Source organism: Thalia democratica, chromosome 8, assembly GCF_965202585.1.
Source record: "Thalia democratica chromosome 8, ktThaDemo2.hap1.1, whole genome shotgun sequence".
Classification (NCBI taxonomy): Eukaryota; Metazoa; Chordata; class Thaliacea; order Salpida; family Salpidae; genus Thalia; species Thalia democratica.
The window spans coordinates 47,637,902-47,655,149 of NC_139172.1; the positions used below are offsets into that span (position 1 = coordinate 47,637,902).

At 24.5% G+C, this 17,248-nt stretch overlaps 1 protein-coding gene across 1 annotated transcript in view; it reads right to left on the minus strand.

Moving 5' to 3' along the window:
• LOC145843269 (uncharacterized) overlaps positions 1 to 16,460 on the minus strand; it is a 43,588-nt gene extending 27,128 nt beyond the window's left edge. Inside the window, exons 1-3 of the mRNA XM_082950733.1 lie at positions 16,455 to 16,460; positions 14,195 to 14,357; positions 1,428 to 1,570 (exon numbers count right to left, since the gene is read on the minus strand). Of these exons, the coding sequence (XP_082806859.1) occupies positions 1,428 to 1,570; positions 14,195 to 14,357; positions 16,455 to 16,460 (312 nt within the window). The remainder of the gene's footprint in view (positions 1 to 1,427; positions 1,571 to 14,194; positions 14,358 to 16,454) is intronic.
• Between the last annotated feature and the right edge of the window lie 788 nt (positions 16,461 to 17,248).

A 17,248-nucleotide genomic window follows, 5' to 3' on the forward strand; every position in this document is an offset into this window, starting at 1 on the left:
TATTTAATCATGTATATTGGTTTGAACTATGGATAACAATAACAATACATCCATATAGATCGACTAGACTAGAACTGTGTTAATAAATATTATAGTTTTATATTCAAGTATTGAATAGTCATTTAAAGTCAACAAAAAAACAAAACAACATCTATTTGGTTTAAAATGTAAATTAGATCAAAAATTTGGTTTAACTTAGTTCACTATGAAGCTAAAAAGTACTACTTCATACTATAAGATATTTGTGTTTGTAATTTTAAACTTAATACTTGAATGTATCTATTGAAATTAATAATTGTTACTAATAAAAACAAAAGTTTTATGAGAAAACTTTTTAATAGTAGTCAGTGTATAAATACATAAAGCATAAAAATTATATAGTCTGTGAACTTTATTTTTTCACCAAAATGTAGAATTTCACAATCTTTTGAATTCGTAAGAACACAAAGTGACAAAAGCAATATATGTTTAGTTAAAAACTGGTTTGAACTATAATTAAACTTAACATAAACAGATGACTAAATTGTGGAATAAAACCTCATTAAAGGTTGTTTTACACGATAAAGTGTATTATCTAATAATTTAAAATAAGCGTGAATTGACAGGGTTTTATGTTTACAATTAGTTTTATCTCTTATTCGGTAGTAATTTACTACAGTTTCTGAAAATCGAGTTTACCAATGTTTTTTGGAACTAAAAGAAAGCTATATAACATCTTTGCAATAAAGTTAACAAAATTCATGTGAAACTTAATTAAATAATGCATAAAACAAGTTATACTAAAATTTCAAGTTTTCAAGTAAAGTTTAATAACTTCGTGACTAATGTATAATGGCAAAACAAGTAAGTTTAGCATGTAGTTGTTTAAATCATAATAAACTTTACACTGATAAGAACAGTGAAAGCGTAGTTATAAAAATGTAAAAAAAGTGTTTTATGATAATGAAAGTGCTTAGTCTTAAAGAGATTTTAATAAAATATTCATAGTAAACTACTAAAAGTATCCAAAATCGTAGATATGCGATATCATACGAAGTTTATTAAAATTTTTAAATAATTAAAGCTACACAAAAACCTAAAACTAAATACATTTTCTAATTTAAAACAAAAATACGCATCACTATCTAACTATATAAGTACTATACTTTAACACTATGCCTGCCTGCATAGATAAGACATCTAGCAATTTGACATTTTGATGTAACCATTTGAAGTATTTTATTTTTAAATGTTTAAATTTTATTTCAAAGATTATAATAAGTATACGGTTAAAAATCGGTTACCTGGCATAATAAATACTTAATATATATATTTTTTCAAAAACTCACAAAGGTAAATTACCCATAGAATTTATATTTTTGTTTATTCAAATAACCACATAAATGATTTCCGTATCTTTGATATTTGTTAATATTTCTACAACTCACAGAAATAAGGTATCCAGCTGGGGCGATAATCTCGTATCTGCACTGCTGGCCATTTTTGTAATTGTTTAAGGGAAATCCCGGACTTGCAATGCGGCCTTCTAATTGGTTCTCATAAATACCGCCGCATGTTCCCACTACGTCGGCTGTAAAAAGTTTTAATCGGTTTGTTTTTGTATTCATTTAGTAGAAAATAATTAGAGAAAAAGTAAAATACTGTTAATTATTTATATATTATTATGGACTAAAAAAACTTTTAGTTAGTTGTTATCAAAGAAAGCTATATGTGTAAACCAGTCTTAAAAATGAAATACGACAAATATTAGATAACTACTTTATAACCTTTATAGAACTTGTAAAAAATACTAATATTAAGTTTGTTGAAAAAAAGTTCTTTACACAGTTATATTTACTAATATACTCAAAAAACTTGAGTGCTTATACTTTGATTAAACATGCCTAACAAAGGTTTTGAAGAGATTTGAAAACTTCAACCAAGGTACATATCTAGCATAAAATTACATGTAAAACATAATATTCTAAATACACAAACTAATTTTACAAACCGGTGTATCTGTTCCTATATATATAACATGATGTATCCTTGTATAAAAAACAATTACAAAAGTTTTTATGTTACTGAATAGTATTTGATCGTAAATTACCATATAAGACGTAACGTACGTTTTTAGCTAAATTTAGAAAAATTTAAGAAAAAAACAACTTTCATTAGGTCTGCTTTTGTGACAATTACTCATTTGTTTTTCCCTTTAAAGTTCAAAATACTTTGAAAGACAAAAATATGTTACAACTAGTCTTAAAACGTTTTCTTCTATATTTGGGTAAACTATAACCAGTAGAAGTTTTATAAAAATAGGACAAACAAAAATAGCATAGTTTAAAGTAAACTCTTTTTCGCTAACATTGATAAAAATCAAACATTTTCTATTTTAAGTTGTTTTTGAGCCTTAGACAATAAATTCACTTATTTTACATGGACCTTTGTACACCATGAAGAACTTTATTGTTTAAAAGTACTTATATTTGGTTATAAAATATCTAATTTTACATACTACTAATTATGTATGCGTGTTAATAATTAAACTTGTTTAGATTAATCGCTTAAAGAATTAAATTACACCAAGAAGTTATTTTTCTTATAAATAAATATCTATAGAAAATTAGAAACTATTTTGTAGAAGAGGTTTATAAGTCGTCGAAATGTAGAACTTTATAATAACAAACAAGTGTATTTTTTGTGAAAGTTATTTAAGCAGGGTTATTATTATTTTTTTGTTATGAAAATCTAAAAAGAAAAATCTAATTTTCAGAAAAAAACTTCAGTTTATTTTTGACTTCCTCTGAGACAATCTTAAACCCTTAATAATCCGTCCTGCACACAGTAATGTCAAAACTCAAACAACAAACTTCAAACGCTGGTTTATTGAGAGAGAAACTACTTTCGGTCTTTTAAGGTAAACACCATAAGTCATAAATTACAAAACCAAATAAAGACTTCATTCTTGAATTGTTGCACAAATGTACGTAAGTAGAAATGTATACGCCGATATTGTTTGTATATATATAAACAGTTTAAATTTTTATTCTAAAATTAAGCCTTATTAAATTACGTGCTGTATTATCAAAAAAAAACAAACTTTAAAAAATAATCTTACTTTTTTGTTTTTGTTTCCAAACAAAAATTAAGTAGAACTGTTTATTAAGTGAAAACTAACAAGCAAATATTTTTCCAAACATGGGTACATACTAGTTTTAAAATTTAGATTTAACTTTTTATATTCAATAAATTCTGAATATAAACTAACGTTTTTGTGCATATATGGTCGAAATGATTGTAGTTAGGAGAAGTAAACTTATTGCCCGCCTACCCATGACTGTGGGGGGGTTTTTCATTGTTTACTAATATTAAATTAATTCTATCTGAAAAATAGTTAGTGTGCTTATTATTAATTTTTTATTTATTTAAAATAAAAGTTAGTATAGTTAGTATTTTATTAATAATTTTGAAAATATTTTACATCATTTAAGTATGTAGTTGTACTAAAACGCTATATTTTATTTAAACTAAATAGAGAAAATAAAATGTTGTTAAAAAATTTTTAAACAAAAACAAAATTTAAAGGAGGTTCTATGTAAAACCATGTAAATAAAACTAAACCTAAAAATATTTTTAAAGACAAAAAGCTGTATTTTGTGGATTTTACTGTCTGTTTGTTTACTTTCGATAAGTGTAGTAATTTACAAAATATTTTAGATAAAAGCAAAATTGAGATTTACGATAAGACAAAAAACCGGGTAATAAAAAAAAAATCTTTTCAGACAGTATACTTAATGAAGTAATATGTTAAGCTGAACAACTTTTATGGAAACATAATAAGTACCGAACAAAACAAGTTTAAACTAATTTTAAAGAAAGAACATCAAGAAAATTCAAATTTTTCTTTGTCTTAATTCGCGAGATTTTTACAAAAGTTGTTGATTATTTCCGAATCTGTTTGTAAGCAAAAGTTTTGTAATATAAAGCAACTGGAAGAATGTCATAATCAAAAAGCAAAAAAAAAAAACAATAAGATAGAAGTTATCAAAATAAAAGTTTTGTTTTAATTTTCTAGGACCTAAACATTGTTTCAGTACTGTATTTGTAGACAATATAAAGTAATATAAAACACAAAACTTTTAAAACACTAAAAATTTTCATGACACTTTTATGTGAAAAAACCAAGTCTACTTATCTATCTACTATTTAGTTTATACAGCACTGTTAAGCACAAGTCATTTAAGTTCAAGACAGGTTTTCCAAACAAAAGCAACTGAAATTCAAAAAGCCGACTAGTAAATTCTTGAGAAATCGTTTTCGGTGACAAAAGCGATTAATAAACAAGTGACACTCAAAAAACTTAATAAAGTTTACCTTCAGTTTAATTGTGTGTGTACAAAAGCTAGAAATAAAAAATCTCAGCGTTAAAAGATAAAGAAGATAGCGTCAAAATGAATAACAGCTGTTCTCACTTAAGACAAAAAATAGCATGAAAAACAAAAAGAACTCAAAAAGTCATAAGATAAGAAGTAGCATGAAATTTTCAAAACAATAAATCTGTTTGTTTGTTGAAATTTAACCGTTTGAAATCTATTTAACTTGTGTTGCTAACCCTCAGGCACATTTAAAACTAAAGCTAAGATTGTGTTTAGTGTGCTAAAAAATCACTTTTAGTTTCGGTTTAAACAACGATTGTTATTAATGACATAAATAAACTTTCCTTGGAACTATTAGTACGTTAAAATTAAAGTTTTGATTTATTTTTAATTTCAATATAACCAATACTAATTGTGGTGCATTTAATTTAAAACATTTTTTCGTTCACCTGTAAAAATTCAAAGATAAACAAACTACAATCTTTAATTGTTAAGTGTACATTAAATATAAAAACTAATGATTTTTTAAAACTAACCTAACTAGCTATAGAAGTTGTTAAAGACAAATGTTTCTTTTTATACTGTTAGATTCAATAAAAAAATGCAAAAAAAATTAACCTTTTTTTAAATGTAGTAAATAACAAAAATTTTTTAATTTTTTAGATATATGTTATATATTAAACAAAAACTTTTTAAATCCAAATACCTAAGGTTTTTATTCAAAAAAAAAAATTAACAGAATTTAATAGAGAATGCTAATATTACATTGAACTATAAGTTTCAAATGATTTTACTTTAAAAGGAAAAAAAAATGTCGAACTAATACGTTACTGGACAATTACGTATTTGTAATTACATGATTTTGAGTAATATTTACATAACCAGGGTTATAAAAACACCGTTCTTAATTAAAATGAGATAGTAAAAAACCTACCCAGTTTATTGATATAAATTTAAATTGTTCCCTTTCAAAACATTTTTATTTGCACTTTTACACATTACCTATCATATATTTTCCTTTAAACTCAACAGTTATTGATTATACAGTAATTAATCTTTATAAAGCTTAAAACGAACTTGACATTAAACTTATAATCAAACTGTAACTAATTAAAACAATTATTAGAGGTTGTTTATAATACGTATTTTTAAAATCCCATAAATAACTGAATAAGTACATGGAATAGCTGTACAAAATATAAAAGTTTGCTTGTGCTAGTTAAAATCAGATAAATAATACTTATTTTATCAAGATAAACCGACGCAATTTTGCGCTCGACAAAAAATAGATTATCTTGTAACCATGAATAGATAATCTGTCTTCAGTATAATAACACCTAGTTCTGCGTATATAATAAATTATCTTTTAAAAGTGTGGTTGTTTGAGTATACTTGTTGGATATTGCAGTGTTGTAATAAAATTGTAAGGTTTTAAAAGATATAACAATTTTTCCTAAAGTAAATTTGATATTTTAGCTTCAGTGTACTTTTAAGTAAAAAAGTAATATAAGTCAATAAAAACCAAGTTTTGTAGTAGACTTAACTTTAGTAGTAGAAAAACAAGCATTTTCAAGTTTTAAAAGCAAACTATGGTTTTTGAAATTATGAAAGTTGTTATAAAGTACGTCTAAAAGCTTAACTTCTAAAAGGTATAATCACAAAAATAAAACTTATATTGTTAAACTAAAAACTTTTATTACAACATCAATGAAACTCATGTGTAGTTAAAAACCCTTCTGTGTAAGTCTTCGTGGGAAAAAGCAATTTAAATGTTTACAATTTCTAGTAAGAAGAACTTCCCTTTGATATAACCGAAATTAAATAATTCGATAGTTTGCGTTCGTTGCAATTTCGTTGTTTGATTTTGCTTAGTAACAAAAAACGCTTGAGATTTAATCAAACAAAAATGTTTAGCGACTTAATTGTTGCTTAGAAACTAACTTGTAACAGATTTGTAATGATCTTTTATTTTTAGCTCAACTTTACTTTTAAATTACTCATTAATAAAAGAGTAATATTAAATTGGAAGTTTTAACCTGAACTCTCAAACGATAAAAACACTGAAAAATAACACAGCTGAAATAAAACAAGTTTTTTTTAAAACAATTAAATTAATTTACACTATCAAAACTCGAGCTAAAAGTAGTATAAAGTCAACCGTAACTGTTGCTTAGTTTAGAAACCTTTTATGTTTACTAAGCCTTCATATTAAACCATTTTTAAACAATATGTTTAATTATACGTAGTAGCAAACATATATTAATTAAATTCTACCTTATATCTTCTTAAAAAATAAATATTTTTTGAACATGTAACTACTTGAAATAAGAAGAAAACAACAAAAATAATGACTAAGAAGTAAACCGAAGACTATTATAAACTTTTTTCACACAATTCGTTATTAATTAAACTAACTTGTGTTTTTGTGTGTTTCAAAATTAACACATAAAAACACATGTTAAATTGATAAAAAAAGAGTACTTTAAACATTTATTGTTTCATATTCTAGTAAACTTGCTTCGCTAGGATTTTTATTAGAAAACGGTTAACCTAAAACTTACAACATCAATAATAAAACTATAATCATTAATTTTAACAAGCCTTACACATAAACAAATTGTATTATATTAATGCTGTTACAAGCAAATTTTATATTCAAATTTAACACGTTAACTAAAAGCTTTAAAACAAAATTCCATCTAAGTAAGATATTAATTTTATTTTTTTTAAAAACAAAACACTGAGTTTATTAAAACAAGTTTGTATTAACCTATAAAAATTTGTTTCAGATTTTGTAACTTTAAAATGAAAATTCCAAAAGTAAATTTTGAGTATCAAACAAATTTTAAATCTGTTTAAAGTTTATTAAAAAAATTTAAGTTTGCTTTGTTTTAAGGTTTGTTTTCTAGTTCAAAAAATAAGTGTAGCAAATAACAAAAGTTTATAAAATATAAACTGATGTTAGTTTCTTATCAGACTGTCTTCAACAAAATTTAACTAAAAATTCGGAAAAAAGCTAAATACCTAAAAATACTTATATCTAACTACTTTTCTAAATATACCAACGGTAAAATTTTTTAAACATTTTTCTTATAATCATAAAATAAATTGTATTCAAACAAACAAAATGTAAACATTTAAAGTTCTAAAATGTAAAAAAGGTAGTAATCAGATTTATTTAAGAAAAAGTAATAAATTTACTTAAAAAGTAACAAACAAGTTAAAAGTTTCTTATTACTTTCCAAAGTCTCATTAAAAAAGACTACACCCTTCTAATGTAATTACCAAAAAAAAGAGAACAAAAATTCATTAAATTCCACAAAGCATATATAAAATTCGGCATTTTATTTGGAAAAAGGCCTCAAGCTAAAATGACTACTTCGAACATAATGAAGTAAAGTGTTAAATAAGCTTTATATCTGACCGTTTAATTAATAAAAAAATTGTGTATAACATAGAAACAGAAAACTTTTGCAGTTTTTTTGGAAAAACAAATTTGTGTAAACTTGTCCATCAGAAAAATAAACAATAAAAAAGTACTGCTTGTTAAAGAATAATTTTTTTGTTAAGTACTCAATTTTTTACCAATTTGCTTAAATAAAAAAAAAAAACACTGTACACTTTTCACATTTGTTACAATAAACGACTTGCTGTATAAAATAAACACTTTAGAAAATAATTTTATAAAGTAAGTTTAGTTTCTCCGTAAATTATTATTCCTAAAATTCTGCAGCACACTTGTGATAGTATTTGTACAATTTTAATAAACTTCTGACTTTAATAAAAACTAAATAAACAAGCAAACTAAAACAATTTTTTTATCGAATATCTTACAGCCTTACATCGCAATGCCTCGACGTTACCTCGCTAAACCGCCTGGGGCTACCGTGTTATCGAGAAAAACGAGAGAACGGTGGTATGTAGCAGCTCTCTCGAAATAGAACAATTCTCTCGGATTACCTGCTTTCAGTTTTATATGTTTGTTTATTTATTTACAACTCTAAACGCCGGCTTTGAAGCGTTCAAACATTCGAGATTCGATCAATCGTATGTAGTCCTTGTCAAGGTCAAAAATGAACTTTTTTCGCAAAATTTTAAACTTAAACACTTTTTTAGTATGTATTAGTCCAAGCTTAAACTTTAACAGGAAAACTTTTGTGTTCAAACTCGACCTATCGATTTGTAATTCTTCCGTAAGAGTCAAAAATTGGCTTCGATACGTAAGATAAGCTTGGTATAATCTTCATGTTAGGGGATTTAATTTAAGCCTATTTTTTTTAAGTTATCTGGTGTTTCCGTTCAGGGTCAGCTTTAAACTCTAAAACCGGATTTAAATTTATTGGACACTTGAGTTAACTCTGGTCTGAAAATAAAAACTTATGAGATTACTTTAAACTCTTATTTAAATTTTGTTATAATTTTATACTTGATTTCTTTTAAAATTAATCTAAAAAATTATGAATTGTCCTAACAAACTTTAGGTTTTATCGAAGTTAACGAAAATAATTTTATTCTACTCAAAACACAGCTTTAACATAAAACGTGTAACAAACTGACAAAGTTATGTTGTAAACTTTGTGTATTTTGAGATAGAACTGTTCTGAAATTAAGCTAATAAATAAATGTCGATATAAAAATGCTTCACAAATGGTTATAACATCTAAAATCAGGGTTTAACTAGTTTTACAAAAATTAAATTTTGTCAGTTAAGTGAAAAAAATCAACGCTTAGTTTTAAACACACAGTTTAAAATTCTACTTGAAGATACAAACAAGCTGTAAAATCTAAATATGTTTTATTTCGATTACATCACGTATTTCTTACACAACAAAAAACATAACAAAAAAGTAAAGTTGAAATTATTAGCTATATAATATCTAAAACCAGTTGCTTTTACCAATCATTGACTTGAGATATGACAAGCTTATTGTAAGCTTTCTTTAACCGTAAACTATTTTTATTGTCAGAATTTTAATATAATTTTGAGTGCTTACTTTAGAAAACTTGACAAAGTTAGACCTCTAAAACAGTTTTACTTTGATATTTTTCATGAACCTCATACGGTGTTTGTTTACTCAAAGATAAACAGTTAAGAGAATAAACTAGATATATTTCGCATGAAATATTTAAATTGGTATATATCTCATATGCATTATTCATTAGCAACTTTGCTTTTTGAATATTTCGTCATTACAGCTGACACTCCGGTTAAAAGTCAAAACTTTTAACTATTAAGTGGCTTAGAAGATGCTTATACAAATATACACTTGTTGCAAAAATTACTTGGGTTTTTGCTGTGTGTGAGAGAATTAAGAAAACTTTAACTTTTTTGTTTCAAACTATTCTATTTAATATTCACTTGGTATTTACTATTCTAAAATTTTTAATAATTCAACTTAGTATACATAACAGATCACTTGTAAATATCACGTAATAAAGACCGTAAGAACAGTCTTGTTTTAAAAAGTTTAATGAAATGATAGTTCGATTCTTAAAATTAAATAAGAATAAATAAATAAAAACATATATACATATTATTTTGTTTTTAAATTATATAACGGTTTGTAAATAAATTAGTTTGATGTTGACAAAAATAAACTTTGTTTAAATTAGTAATGACTAACAAACTATAAATTATTAAAGGTACAAACCTATTTATCCAAAGCAAGTAAACACAAGTATTAATTTACAAAATTTTCAATTATATAAAAACTTGCAAGCATTGTAAGCAATAATTAAAAATGAAAATAAAACGTTTAATTTGTTAATACAGTTGGTTTGTACTTACATTTAGTCAAAATACTTAAGTACATCGTTAAAAAGTATGCTTAACAAGTATAAAAATACTTAAGTACATCTTGAGTATGTATAAATTATGTTTAAATCTTGACAAGTATGTTTTGGTTAAACTTTAATTTAAAAATCACTTATATTCGGGTTTTAAGTAAGTTTTATTAAAAGATTATTATTAATCAAAAATAATGCTAAATTAGCGTTTATAAGAAAAAAAAAGAATTAAATACGTATAATTAGGCTTTTATAGATGGGTTCTTTAGGCTGAACTTTTAAATTATATAGTAAGTTGTTGAAAATTTGTAAACAAAAAAAGTCCACTGATCAAATTAGTTAGGTTAGGTTTTTAAGCAATTTTTATTACTTTATGAGTTTTAGGTTTACCTCGAAAATTTTATCGTAATTCTCAAATCTCAAAAATATATAAATTGAAAAAATAATTTTAACTTCGTTTTTGAAATATTTGTGTGCAAAACATAGTTATGTAAAAAATTATTTGCGGTTTATAGGTTGAAGTTAAATAAAATATTATTTTAAGTAGTTTGAATTTAGTAATAGAAGTATAGAATAAATACCAGGTTTTTTAACTTTAAATATAATAGTAAAAACGTATTATTGCTTTACATAAAACATACAATAAGCTTTTTGTTCAACTTTTGAAATCTTAACAAATTAATTTTTTTTTTTGGAAATAAATTTATATCAAAAGTACTTTATAAGAAAAACTTATAACGTTTTATATGTTAAATGTTATATGAGTTGACTTTGTTTTTAAAAAATAAGCTTTAAAAAAGCTAAAAAATATGTTTTGCTTAATTGTTAATTATTAGAAACAGTTTTATAGTTAATAAAAAACAAATTTAAATCGTAATATAGTCAGTATAAGAAATTGCTTTAGTTTTTGTTTTTATACTATAACTAAACAATCAAAACCTCGAAACATTAGTTACAGTTCAAATTTTATTTAATACTATATCCTAGCTTATATCACGCATAAAAACATCAAGTTTATGAATTGAGTCTTTTTTTAATACAAATAATTCTAAGATGAATTTTGTTTTATTTCAAAACTATATTTTAAAATCGACGAAAAGTCCTTAAAAAAGTATTAAACGAACAATATAAGAAAATTTAAAACTCTTTGAAAATTAAGTGCATTGAACGATAAAAAAATCAAATCAAACTAAGATGTTGATTGTGTTAAATATAAGACTTAAAGTTGTTTATTATCTCTTAATCTTTTAGATCTTAAGGACTTGTAAACTATTCTGTGTATATTAAGCAATTCAGTTGTAATTTTAGTATTGATAATTTTCCTGATGATTAGAAAAAAAACTGTTTATTAATAAACAACTGCGCGTTATCCAACTTTTTTTTTTGATTTTACTGTTTCTAACAATTGCGAAACCTACTTAGCACACTTTTAGTTAAATTTACTGATTTTCTTAATACTTTTCATACAGTATCAACCTTCACGAAATCACCACGACATTTCAAAGTATGCACGTATCATCGTAGGGCGTGTCATTAACTTCAATATCTCCGTTGGCGGTTTTTATGAAATATTTTCGACGTATTCCTACGAATTCTCTATTGTGGCTTCGAAATAAAAATTTCTATACATGTCGACTCTTTAGCGCGTCGTGTGGTAAAATAATAACAGTATGTAAAAAAGATTAATAGAATGAGTTAAAAGTTTAAGCTATTTGATGTTCTTTTAAATAACTACAAATTAAATGATTTAGTCTGTTTCTATTCACCTATTGAGTTAATAATATGACAAATTTAAAAAGTAACAAATTCTACACATGAAATGACTTTATTTGACCAAAAGACGTTTAAAAACACTGTTTTGAAAAAAAATCATAAGCTATCGCAAACACAGTAAAACTACAGTGAACAACAAAAACAAATAGGTGCATAAACTTTAAAAAAGAAAACCTCAGTAGAAAGTTTAATAAAAGTAACACTGTTGTAATTGCTGTTCATTTAAGTTGGTTATATCGAATTCATAATTAAAATTAAATGATAGAATTAAACATCAAAAACGAAAATCATATTCATAGTGATTGTTAATATGTTGCAAAAAATAGTTGTGGCACATTAAAGTGAAGGGCAGTCTAGTTCACACATTGGGTCCACGTAAGAATCGCAGGTTGAACATCTCGAGTATACTGAAACTGAAAAAATTATTAGATTGAAAAATATGTATATGTTGCTATGAGTTCTAAGTAATATAAATATTTAAAACCATAAGTAAATTGTTACACTTGGTGTATATAAAAACCTTTTTAAATAAAGTTGTTTACTAAATTAATTTGTGCATAAAGGTCAATAAAAGACAGATAAAGCATGACGTTTAATCGCAAAAAGATTTATTAAAACTTGGGAGATTCATTTGTTTAAAGTTTTTCTGTGATCATTTTCTAGCTTTTAAAAACGTTAACATAACAATAGTATTATTATTATTACTAAGTGACTAAGTCTTTAACATTGTCCTACATCAAAACAATCACAAAAACTTGATTATTAATTGGTTGTTTTATAAAATTGTTACCTGCTTTTTTTTCTAAGTCGGGATAAAGGTCATGACTTAAGAATTACATAAGTACAAAACTAAAGTATTACCATACTTTAAGTATGTTGAAGTGTAATAAAAAACAGTAAAATTTAAATACTACTTGTTATAGAATTGAAAGTTTTTAGTATGTGCTAATAACCTATAGTAAACTTATTTTTATGATACTGTGTCTGTAAACGGTTTGTTTATAGCTCATAAAATAAAGCTAGTATATGCTACAAAACGTAAACTTCTGAATTTTTTAGGGTTCGACAAAATATTGATCGCTAATACTTTACCTAAAGTATACTTATTAAAATCTTTTTATCTTAAACAAATATAATAAAAAATAAAAGCATACTTTTAGTTTTTATATTCGTTTTTTAATAAAGATTTGATTTATTTAATAAAATGCTTCAAATTTATCGCTTCGGAAAATGCTTTAACAATTGTTTAAACGGTTTAAAAACCATACATTTATAAACAAAGTTATTGAAGAGTTTCAGTACTTTAATTGTCGTACTGAAACAAAAAATGTATGTAATAAATCAAAACTTTTGCTGACTCTATATAGTTTGGTATTTAATTAATGCCATAAAAAAAAAATTAGTATACTATACCAATGGATAAAAACTTCTTTGCAGGGTAGTCGAAATAATATATATCCATTAAATTGATACAAGTTTTTAAGATTAAACATTGTAAAACAGCTATAAAGCCACTATTAATTTTGTTAGTTAGGTAAAATTACTTTAAGCAAACTAATTGATGAGCTACAATTGATAGAAATATTCTTCAAGCAACATTTACTATTCATAAACTCTTTATAAAAATATTTTAGCGTTAAATTATTATAAGCTATCTTTAGTTATCTAACAGATACCAATTTTATGTGTTACAGAAGAATAAACTCAAATATGCTTTAAGTTATCTTGTGTATGAATCAGCTAAGACTTTTATAATATTTTTAAAACTAAAATCGGTTCCAAAACAACAGACAGAGTGTTTACTTCAAAATAGTGCCACAAAAGTATGTGTTAGAATCAATTATAAGTTAAGTGAAAGTTTTTCACTTTTTATTGAATTTTTGTTTTAACTACATATTTTTTGATAATAAAAATTAAATAATAATACTTCATTGTAAATAGAACTAATGTTTTAAATTTTTAATTACTCTTTTAATGTACTAAATATGAAGTATTTTAAATAGCTAACAATAGATTTTCAATAAGTATAATTTTTTTACAAGACTTTACATTTTACAAAACTTAAATAAAGTATTTTAAAAATGCTTACAATTGAAAGTAATATCGGTAAAAAGTTTAACCTGATAACCTTTAATACTTTAAATTACAAAAGTTTTCTCACCTTTTATCATAAGTAGGACTTCTGTTGCAGTCATACTAATTTATTAGCTACTACTAAAACTATCATAGAATTACAACAATTTGAAATTATTATTATCATGATTTTAAATACTCACCTTTATTGTAAGTGGGACTTCTCTTGTAGTCGTACTTCCCAACTCGCTTGCAAACTCCGTACTTGATTTGCTTGTGGACATCTTCTGAGAAACATAAAGTGTCGATGTACTGGTTCAGTGCCCTCCTCAGTTGCGCTTTTGCTTCCGGTGTTAAGTGCCAGTGCTGTTGGTAAATAAATATTGTTTTTTTAGCTAAACTTATACTAATCACAAAGTAATTATACTAATTTGTTTTAGCTACGACTTATTTTATTTTTATTTTAACCGCTTGAACCTAACATGTTTTAGGGTTTTCGTTCATAAGTTTCCTAAATATAGCACATCTATAAGCTGTGAAAAGAAACATTGTTTTATATGAGAAACCTTCATCTGGTCTAACCCAGATTTACTTTTAATTAAAATCGCCACTCAGTCAAAAGTTATTTTTATAAATTATTAGTTAGTCCTATATATTTTTAGTAACATCTGAGAAAAAAATGAAAGCATTTATTTTAAAACCAGTTTACGCATTTATAACAAAACGTTTAAAAGAAGTACTAAGTTTTGTTTTTAGCTATAAAATTTAAACTATTTTGTCAAACATTGTATTTTTTACTGAAACTATTTTTATTACACTAAACTACTTTTGATCTTGACAAAACAAAAAATCATTTAAAAGTTTTAAAAAATAAAGATATTAAGAATTACTTTTTCATTGTTCCTTTTCTGCCAAGTCGCATCAGAAAAATTCAACAACAAAACCAAAACCAAAGCTACTGATACAAACTTCATAGTTAACTGTACTCAATAAAATTGTATTTGAGTGATAAACTTTAAACTTGAGTGTTTTATAAGAAACTTGTTCAAACGTCGTAAATTTAATTTTTTGAGAAAATACGTCGTAAAGTCAAGGAACGTGATTAGATTTACGATTTTGAGATTAAACAAGTTTTATTTGCATTGTCTTTACATTATAAGGTTTACGACTTGTTTTATTGGCGTATTTTCGCTTGTACAGACTTGGCAAATAGTAATCTCGCGTGTAAGCTTTCTTGGAAGTTTTTTATTTGTTTGCACTGAGATTTTAACTTTTAAAGTTTGAATTTGTTGTTTATTGTTACAATTAAATGTCTCCAGTTTTCCTAAATCAATAACCAGAATGCCAACAAGCAACTTTGATTAAAACTTTGATTAAACTCTTTTGTTTAGAAGTGTGTTTCTCATGATAATGATACAATTATATGACGAGTAATTGTTATTTTCATAAACTTTTTCTTGAAAAATTGCTTTTCTTGTTAACAAAAAATTATCAAATTTTCTGAATTCTTCAAATTATCATAATGCTTGTAATTTTTTATTCCTTTCTTAAGGCTCTTTATGCCTTTTATCAGTTTTGGTAGATGTGTTTAGTCGTCTTTGAAAACAGTATACAAGGATAATCTATAGTTTGTTGACGTTTTAAAACTTAAACAGTCGCATTAAAATGTTATGTTTAGTATTTTAAATTTATTTTAAAAATATCACCTTTTATATGACAACTGTAAACGTTTTAGTTATGTTTTAGCCTAAAGTTGTATAACAAAATTAGTATGTACCATATACTTCTATCAATTCTAGTATACAATTTAATTTTTAAATCGATTAGCACAAAAACGTTATATAAAAACTACACAAAAAAATGTTCGATGCGTTACAGTTTCGAATTATAAAAGGTTTGTTAAATTAAAAGTACTTAAAAACATAAATTTAAGTAGTTATTTTTCATTTATCAGTTTCTGTAGTTACAAATTTCAATGCCCATTAAGTGTTTATACGTCACATCTGAACAATGTACCAAATGTGACGTCATAGTTGTTTAAAAAATAATTTGACCTGTAATAAATTAAGGCACGAGTTTCGCATCTACATCAAAATTTTGAATGAGAAATCAGTTTAAACCTTTATAAAAGTACTGTGCAAACTTATGAATTTATCTTTAAAGTTTTCTAAAAAGTTGATTAACTTTTTTAAAATTTATTTAAAGGCTTTGAAGTTAATTTATAGATAATTTCAAATAAGAACTTTAAAAGTTTAGCAAGTTACAATAATATTACACCAGGTGTTGAAAGTTAAATATAACAACTGAAACTGTACATACAGTTAAAGACAACCTGTTTGATTAGTGTATTTATTGCAATAAACAATTTAAATTAATAAAGCTCATTAGTCTAAACGAAATAGTTATTCAAAACTTATGTTATTTTAACATAAACTCTCTACGTATCTATTTATTAATACTAACGGTCATTGATAATTGACTTGATTTTTTTTGTAAGCTTATCACTTACATACGAACTTCAAAAACGTTTGTATAGTATTTATAATCGATTATACTTTTAATAAATTTGTCCTACAAGCTGAGTTATATAATTTTTGACCGATTATAAAATCAAAGTTTAGGTAAAAAACCGTGTGTTTTTTTTAATGAGAATAAAATAAGTATGCAGTATCTAAATAAGTTTTAAAACGAAAAACCACATCTATAAATTTATATCGACACAATTTACTTAACACTTGAAAAGTTTATGTGCACATGCGAAACAGTTAATACATATTTTACTTTGACGCTTTAAGCTTGATTTATTTCCAAATTACAATTAGGTGTTTGTATGTATTTGTATATAGCTTAACTTGACATTTATTACTAGAATAATTGACTACATATACAAAAACAAACTTAACGCCTTTGTTTATTTGTTGAGAACAAATATTTTTTAAAAAACTAAATGTTATTTCAAGTAGCTTTTTATAACTTAAGTCCTAAATGAGTTCTAACTAAAAGGTTTATTTAAAAACTTTTGTTTAGCTTTTTACTGCTAAAAAAATTTTTAAGTTACAAAACAATTTTTTCATTAGTTTGCACAAGTTTTCTATTTTATAAGTTCTAAAGCTAAAAAATATATTTTCTTTTTAATAAAGCTAATAATGAACCATATTAACAAGAATATTAAATTTTAATGTCATGGCAAAACTATGAAAGTTTAGTTCGTTGTGAGGCCAGTTTAAACATTATACAAATATTTTTATGATATTGTC